Raw genomic sequence first — 9,062 nt, 5'->3', positions numbered from 1 at the left:
TATTGGAACCTGGAGAAGTTGCTGCTTAAGATTTTATAATACAGATTTGTACTTTATTTCAGATTGAACCTTTAAAGGGGCATTTCTGGACTTTTAAAGACCAGTAATGTACTTTTAAGGGAACATTTAAAAAAAAAATGTTCCTATAGGTACAAAAATGTTCTTCTCTCGTACCTCCATTTCTGAGAGTGTATCATGTAACACTATAGATCAACTTAGCTCAGAATATATAAAGCATATAAACAGTTACAGCAATATGATGCAACAAACACAGCAGCTGCTGATCCAAAATACTCAAAGCTTCATAGAACTGAAACCAACATTTATTTTTAGCTCCATTCTGCTGCTGATACAGACTTTAGGTTTCTGAACATTAAACTTGTTGCTGCCTTTCATAGTGTGTAACTTGAAGGCCCTGAGTACACACTGGAAACACTGGGATGATCACATTATTTGAACATTACCTAATAAGACTGATTCAGCACAGACAGTTATGTTAAACTTTCCTAGCAGTCCTTCACAAACAGGGAACAGTCTGTCTATTCTCTCCATCTGTCAGCTGCTGCTGGCTCTTCCTCCTCCTCTTCCTCACACACTGCTGAGTTTGTCCTGGTGGATCATCAGGGGTGCAAAGCCTCACAGATGATGTGCAGCAGTGGGTCCCTCAGTCTGTCCTCACTCTGGACACTTGCAGTCGTCACACATGGAAATCAAATGCGTGATAAGCTGCAGGATTCAAACACAAGTGTAACTTATAAACACATGTTCATACTTTTATTCCACAATCAGAGAGAAAGAAACAGAGAGAGAGTGCAGGACAGACAGACAGGTGACAGTCTCAGGTGTACACACTGCTACACAACAGCACCAGAGAAGCAGGATTTAGTGTTTGTGTTATTACGAGTGTAAACAAGAAGAGTTCCAGATGGTGCAGTGGACACATGTGTGACTGCTGTGATTAAAGCATCTTTCTTTCAGCTTAACGAGTGAACCGTCAGCTCGTTCAAACACACGTTAAAGTGCGTTTGGCTCGACACCACCGAACAGAGGCAGCAATATAACACAGCTAACATTAACAGTGCAGTGAATCCTGCTTGTGCCGTGATGTTCAGGACTGCAAACCGAGCAGCATCACTGACTTTCAGCTTGTTGTGTTTGTGGATATATGACTGACTTTAATTATCCACAAAATCATCACATTCTCTGTCAGATTAAGGTCGACTATTGAACGGCGTATATTTTAAAGGCTTTAAAACCAAGTTAACGCTGAAAGTACAAACATCACTAATGTCACATAACTCTGCCGACAAGGCATAGCTATGGCTATGAAATGCTCTTTGTGTATCACTTCTTCATTATGAAAGATGTCATTAATGCACTAGTAATGTCTCATCTGGAGTATTGTTCAATCATTTGGTCAGCAGCTAATAAGACAGATCTTAACAGACTTCAGTTAGTCCAGAATAAGGCGTCCAGATTAGTGTGAAGATGTTCATACTATACTAATATTGATAAAATGCATAATAACCTTTCTTGGCTTCCTGTACAGGCTAAAATATTCTATGGCTTACTTGTAGTTCTAAAGAAAGCAATTCTGTTAAACACACCACATTTATTCTGCTCAGCTGCAGTATCCAGATGAAATACATCATCATATTACACAGTTTTCAACAAGCTGCAATTTAGTAAATGCTCGAGTTAAAAGTAACGTTTTGTAAAACTGTTACATTTAGAGCAACTTTTAAGTGGAATAAGTTGCCTTAAAGAATTAGAGAATTATTCAAAACTTCAATGAACACTTAAAAGCTGATTTACAGAGCTTTTAGTTGTTGTAAATATTGTAAGACATGATTTGTTTTTGAAATTTGTGTAATGTGCCTCAATGTTATTGATATTATTATTATTATTATTGATTGCTTATATTTGAACAGTTGTGAAACCTCACTGTGGATGTAAGAGTGAAATTATGTGGATATCTTGAATCCACTTTATTGTGTAATATTTTATGTGAGTATTTGACGGAAGACGAGCAACATCTGTTGTGGAAGCTAACGGGGTTCCTTTAGAATAAACAAACATAGGATTTATTATCACTGAATAATTCTGTATAAATCTATACAAATTATAGAAATATGTAATAGGAAACAACAAAATAATCTAAATTATAAAATAATGTGTGTGTGTGTGTGTGTGTGTGTGTGTGTGTGTGTGTGTGTGTACACAATCAGGAAGGATGGGCATGATTTTAGTGTTTGAACAGTCATGAATTATCTTTAACAGCAGGTTGGATGTAATGTGTTAGAACTACCAGCAGGTGGGGATAAGAGACCTTTAAGGTGTTTGGTGCCACGCTCCACCTTCAGGTTTAAAACTAGTGTTAATGGAGTTTGAAGGTTGAGTTTGTTCCACGACTGCATTTCACTCACTGCCTCTGTTTGTATCTCTGTCACTGCAGGACCAACATGGAGCCAGAAGTCAGCGCTCTCAGGAGGCCGACAAACCTCACAGAAGAAAGGGAGAGAAAAAACACACCTGTGACGAGTGTGGGAAGGGTTTTACTGTGAGGGCTTCACTAAAACAACACCAAATCATCCACACTGGAGTTAAAGCGTACAGCTGTGATCAGTGTGGCAGAGCTTTTACTCACAGTAGCAGCTTACAGAGGCATCTAGTTACCCACTCTGGAATTAAGGCATACAGCTGTGACGAGTGTGGGATGGAGTTTACTCTGAAGGCTTCACTAAAACAGCATCAGGTCATCCACACTGGAGAGAGACCATTCAGCTGTGACTTGTGTGGAAAGTCTTTTTCCTTCAAGGTTTCCCTAAAAAAACACCAACTCGTCCACAGTGGAGTTAAAGCGTACAGCTGTGATCAGTGTGGCAGAGCTTTTACTCACAGTAGCCACTTACAGAGTCATCTAGTTACCCACTCTGGAATTAAGGCATACAGCTGTGACATCTGTGGAAAAACTTTCAGCCAGAGAGGGAGCCGAAATGAACACCTACGCATTCACACCAGACATGATGTGTACTGCTGTGAACAGTGTGGCAAAGAGTTTACAACAGACGCACACTTACAACGACACATGTTTACCCACACTGAGGAGAGACCTTATCAATGTGACCTGTGTGAGAAGACTTTTAAATCTCCACATGACCTGAGACGACACCAACAGATCCACACCAGAAAGAGACTCTACAAGTGCAGCTACTGTGAGGTATGTATTTATATTGTTATCTTGTCATTTAGCCTGACTGTTTGGAACAACTCTGCTCATTAAACTGTGTTAGCATGTTAGCAATTCTACTGCATGGAAAAGCAGCTCTGAGTGATTATTCAGATTTTCCTTTCAGTTATGATTTTAGTATTACTGTAGTATTATGGTGGTAGTATTGTAGTTATTGCAGCCCAGTAAACTGAGTGTGTTAACTGAAACAGTCAAATGTAGTTGGACGTCTGCAGAGATGCTCTTTATTTCAGGCGACGTTCAGGATACAAATGTTGAAGGACTGACTTACACTGTCTTTGTGTCTTTGTTTAGAAGCAGAGCAACACAGATGGATCCAGTTCTCAACCCTGTCATCACTGTGGTGGTGGGAAAGACTTTCATTGTGACCTCTGTGGAAAAACTTTCAGTCAGCAAAAGACCCTAAAAGTACATCAACGTAGACACACTGGAGACAAACTGAAATACTGCAAAGAATGTGGGAGAAGCTTCACCACACCAAGTGAGTTAAAACGACATGAACTGATTCACAGTGGGGTTAAAAAGCACGTCTGTGATCAGTGTGGGTCATCCTTCACCACAGCAGGTCAGCTTAAAACACACAAACGAGTCCACACAGGAGAGAAACCACACAAGTGCAGACACTGTGACAGAAGCTTCTCACATTCACATAATCGTAACATTCATGAACGTGGACACATGGAAGGAAACTACAGCTGTGACCAGTGTGACAAGAGCTTCAGGAATCTCAGTTCATACTCTGCACACAAACGATCCCACGTTACTAATAAACTGTTTCACTGTTACCAATGTGCCCAAACATTCACCTCATTGTCTGCTCTGTGCAAACATCAGCGTGATCACTCAGGGCTGAAATCACTCCCATCACTGGATCACAGTGAATCTGAAGACACAGAAAGATCCTCTGGTCAGACTCAAAAAGCTTGAGATCAGGCTCCACAGAGTTCAGATAGAATCATTTAAACTTGTGTTGAACTGAACTTGTTGCTGGGCTGAACTTCTACATAATACAGATCTACATGGGATCTTCTTTTCTGTTGTTTTACTGAGTCAGTTTTGTACTTTTTTCTCTGTCCTGGTTTTGCTCGTCTGTAAATGATTGAAACTCAGTCAAATAGTTCATTGTTCTCCAGCAAAACGTTTTGGAAACTCATGTTTAACCTTTAAAACTCTGACATGTTTTAGCACACAAGGCTTCATCGGGGAGTTCACTCATGATTGGACCATGAGAACAAAGGTTTTTAGTTATTTCAAAGAGAGTCTTGGAGATGTTTGATGTTTCTGTTTTTCTGAAACCACCTGAAAGAAAAACTATTTTTCTTGCTTTATGTAGTGTGGAAGTTTTTAATGTTTCTTCATCTGTGATGTTCTTGAATGTGTTCACGTGAAGATGGTACAAATAAACTGTCCTTTCAGCTTTAGCTCCTAATTTATTCATTATTTATGGATGTAGCACAGCAGCCGTCTCTTGATTAACACATGGAGGGCTCGGGATCTGATGGTGTCGTCTCCCTAATTTGCCCACTCCACTGCAGCAGGCCAGAGACCACACCCCTGCCACAATAAGTAAAAGTATATCCTTGCTGTACCCTTAATGCTAAATGTGCTAAATTAACCGCTGCCTTTGCCCCTTTGGGATTATTCTTATGTCACTGGGATGTTGACCTTTGACCTTCACATTAGAGAGATGGGCAGACATAATTAGTGTATGAATTTTAAAGTAACAGGTAATAAAGAGAGTGTAGCAAATGTAGTCAGGTTTATTACTCTGTATCACACATGAGTGCCCGAGGGAGGCGGGGCTGACTGGGGAGACACAGGAAACAGAGAGACAGGGCTGACTCGACATGAAACGATGAAACGTGGGACATGGGAACAGAAACTAAACACAGGCTGAAATGAACACTGAGGGAGGGAGAACTAAGATTACTGAGAGCCTGATAAATAAGAAGAACAAAAACCAAGAAAAACAAGAGTCAAAGAAAACCAAAAACACAAAGCATTGGGCCAGGACCCACTGCTGTGACATTTATATGTGATAAAAATAGGGGTGTCAAATTATCGCGTTAATTGCGATTAATTAATTACAATGCTATTTAGCGCGTTGTGTTTTTTAATCTCGTTAATCTAATTTTTAATCTCTTGACGTCATTGATTTTGTATGAGAGTTGCTATGTTATAAAATCCGTTTTTATGTGCTGGGCTCCTTGTGCTTGACTTGTTGGGGGTGGAGTCACGTCGTGAGGTCAAGGTGAGAAGTGGTGATTAGCTTACAGTGTGGATATGGAGGCGCATCTGAGAGTTGTTGGCCCAATGAACGGGAAATTTGTATTTCATAAACGCCCCGACGGCACCATTGACAAAGGTAAAGTGGTCTGCCTAGAGTGTAAGAAGGAGTTTGCTTACCACCGAAGCAGCTCAAGTTTGGCCTATCACCTCAACGCAAAGCACCCAGCCGCGAGTGCAGCAACAGCTAGCAGTGAAGACGTTAGCAATATAGCAAGCCAGAGCAAAGCTTTTCGCCAAACAAAACTAGAGAATACCCCTCGTATGAGCAAGTCTGCGAACGACAGGCTGACTAATGTTATTGCCAAGTGGATAGCGATGAACTGTAGGCCGATAAATATAGTAGAGGACGAAGGATTGACAGAGGTGTTGCAAATTGCGTCCAATGACCCGTCATACAAGCCGCCGTGCAGGACTACAGTAACGACCAAAATCAGCAAAATGTACGACGGCGAAAAGAAAAACAAACTTGAGATTTTGGCGGAGGATTCTCCCAACTGTGTTGCTATAACCGGAGATCACTGGACCTCAGCTGGCAACCACAGCTATTTTGGGGTGACTGGACACTTTATTGATAGTGAGTGGAACCTCAACTCATTTGCACTGACCGTCATGAGAACAGAAACCAGGCACTTTGCTGATAAATGCGCCGAACAGTTCCTCAAGGTAGCAAATGACTGGGGTATTGAAAACAAGATATCCACCATTGGCACAGACAGCGCAGCAAACATGCTGGCTGCTATGAGAGCACTTCCATATGAGCACATCGCCTGCAATGCTCACATTCTCCAGAGGACCATCACGGTATGTCTCGATAGCAGTGGTTTTGTCGGTGTACTGGCAAAGTGCCGCAAGATTGTTGGTCATTTTAAACAAAGCCCTGCGAGTACCACAGAACTTAACCAACAACAAGTAGCACTCGGAAAGAAGAGCGATCAACTTATACAGGATGTACCCACCAGGTGGAACTCGACTCTCGCAATGGTCTCACGCCTCCTATGTAACCGAGAGGCTGTCCAGGCTACGTTGGACCAACAGAACCACAGGTTGGTCTTGCCAACCGAAGCTGAGTGGGCAAAACTGCAGAGGCTGGAGCTCCTGCTTGAACCATGCAAGTAAGTTCAAATAAACACCTTCCCATTTTAATTATATAAACTACTGTTACATGTGTAAAATCAAAATTAATGAACATAACAAGGAACTTTTAAGGACAATTAAATTGGAAATCAGTTACACTTTGATTTAAATGAATCCAGCTAGGTTTATTTAGCAAACCTCTCCACCTCTGCAGGTATGTGACAGAGCTGCTGGGTGGTGAGGCCTACGTCTCTTGCTCTGTAGTGCTGCCTGCTTTTCGCCATCTGTACCGTGTCATGGACATTACTGATGATGATCCTGCCTACGTGGTGAAGTTCAAGAATGCCTTCCAGAAGGATCTGGCAGCACGACGAGCTAATGGCAACGAGATATGGTTCGAGGTGGCCACAGCATTGGATCCACGGTTTAAGGATTTGAAATGTCTTCCAAGAGAAAAGAGGGAACAGGTAGGACAATAAGGTTAAGCTGGACTAATGAGTCCAATTCATTATCAAATGGTAAATGGTAAATGGCCTGTATTTGTATAGCGCTTTTCTAGTCCCTAAGGACCCCAAAGCGCTTTACACAACCTGTCATCCACCCATTCACACACACATTCACACACTGGTGATGGCAAGCTACAATGTAGCCACAGCCACCCTGGGGCGCACTGACAGAGGCGAGGCTGCCGGACACTGGCGCCACCGGGCCCTCTGACCAAATCAAACTTTTATTTATTATATGGAACACAAAGTTCTTTACAAGATTAAATAAAATAAAAAAAAAAGCACTTAGTTTTAATCACAATCATTCATTCATTCATTCATTCAGGTGTGGACCATTCTGGAGAATATGCTCCAGGCAGCAGAGCCCAGAAGAGCAGATAGTCTCCAGCCCTCCACAGAGGATGATGGACCAGCTCAGAAGAAGAGGAGGAGCGAACTCCTTCTGGGGTCTGACTCTGACTCAGAAGATGGAATTGAGTCTGGAGAGCTGCAGCGCTACAGAGCAGAACCCAGCATCAGTATTGATGACTGTCCCCTGCAGTGGTGGTATGCTCACTCAGGAGTCTATGAAAAGCTGTCAGTCCTAGCACAAAAGTACCTGGCCTCCCCAGCTACCTCTGTACCCTGTGAGAGACTCTTTAGCCTTGCAGGCCACATAGTGCAAAAGAAAAGGGCAGCCTTGCTTCCAGAAAATGTTACCAGGCTGGTGTGTCTTAGCGACTGGCTGAGGAAGAAGAAATGAGACACATGTGGTCAGCATAGCTGCTGTGTCATTTGTAGCCTACTAGAATAGATTGCTTGATGTTCAGCACTTTTTTTTTGTGATGGAAGAATACTTTGATGTGCTAACTTGCAGCACTGCAATGTCAGTTTTATTTTTCATTATCTGAAGCAGAGGAATTTCAGTGCTGTATTGCTCAGAAAAGAGCAACTCTGATGTGCTAACTTGCAGCACTTAATTTATTTGATTTTATTTGTATTTATTTTTCCACTTATTTTACAAAAGAATACAACAGTATGTAAATGGTTGCATCTGTTTAACGTTTGTTAAACAATAAATGACTTTATAAAGTCACTTTCTTTGTTATATCAGTCTTTTGGTCTGCCACAATAAGTTGAGGGCTTTCCTCAGCTATTTTTAGGTGAGATTAAAAAAGAGATTAATTAGATCAATTAATTAAAAATCATAATTAATTAATCTCTATTTTTTTTTAATCTCTTGACAGCACTAGATAAAAACATTAAAAACTGCTCAGATGTTGAAATCTTTCTACGTATACTTTAGGTTCAGCTCTCCAGCCTGGCATTTGGTTAAGCATGATTCAAACATTTGATTTTGTTTAACTGGTTTTAATTATAGTTACTTTTTGTGAACATTTGTTGCAGCATTTAAAAATACATCATTTATTTTCAAACTTTTATTTGATTTAGAGCATCATATTTGACCAACGTAAATGTTTTAATTTCATATAAAATAACTGAAGCAGTGAACTAAATATCTGAAATCTTTCCTTCCTTAAAAGTTATAATCCTACTTAAGTTATAGTGCAAACGCTTAAGCAACAAATATACTTGATGCTAATTAATTAATATTTCCCTTTGATGTTGCAACTATGCGGTCACTTCTGTCTTTGGTTTTGTTTTACAGCCTCTCACAGCCCCGCTCTCGGCATTCCCTGCGCGGTTCACCTTCCCAGTCCCTCGGTTTCTTCTGGTTCCATACGTTGTTTTTCCGGCTACCCTCACGGGACACCTTTAGTTGTAATAAAATGTACTTTCTTTATTCTCTCCTACCCTGGTGTGTGTGTTCTGCTACTGAGTCCAGCCTGCGCTCGGAACTTCGGTTCATGACAGTACGGACTGGCCAGTATGGACCCAGCAGATCCACTCCGCTCCGCTATTAATAAACAGGGCGCTATCCTCGGTCGCCACAATCAGCAGCT

General features: G+C 41.2%; 1 protein-coding gene across 1 annotated transcript; it reads left to right on the top strand.

The window, feature by feature from the left end:
• The first annotated feature begins 5,060 nt into the window (after nt 1-5,060).
• On the top strand, nt 5,061-8,194 carry LOC146577359 (E3 SUMO-protein ligase ZBED1-like). The gene is made up of 3 exons (XM_085253539.1): nt 5,061-6,651; nt 6,828-7,080; nt 7,445-8,194. Exons 1-3 carry the CDS (start codon nt 5,534-5,536, stop codon nt 7,859-7,861), a joined length of 1,788 nt encoding a protein of 595 aa, XP_085109665.1. The 5' UTR covers nt 5,061-5,533; the 3' UTR covers nt 7,862-8,194.
• The last annotated feature ends 868 nt before the right edge of the window (nt 8,195-9,062 follow it).

This window comes from Mchenga conophoros, linkage group LG3, assembly GCF_057382185.1.
Source record: "Mchenga conophoros isolate Kocher_MC1m ecotype Shallow Benthic linkage group LG3, M_conophoros_male_GT1.1, whole genome shotgun sequence".
NCBI classification, from domain to species: domain Eukaryota; kingdom Metazoa; phylum Chordata; class Actinopteri; order Cichliformes; family Cichlidae; genus Mchenga; species Mchenga conophoros.
Note: the sequence above shows the minus strand (reverse complement) of the source record. Positions and strands in the feature narration are given on the sequence as shown.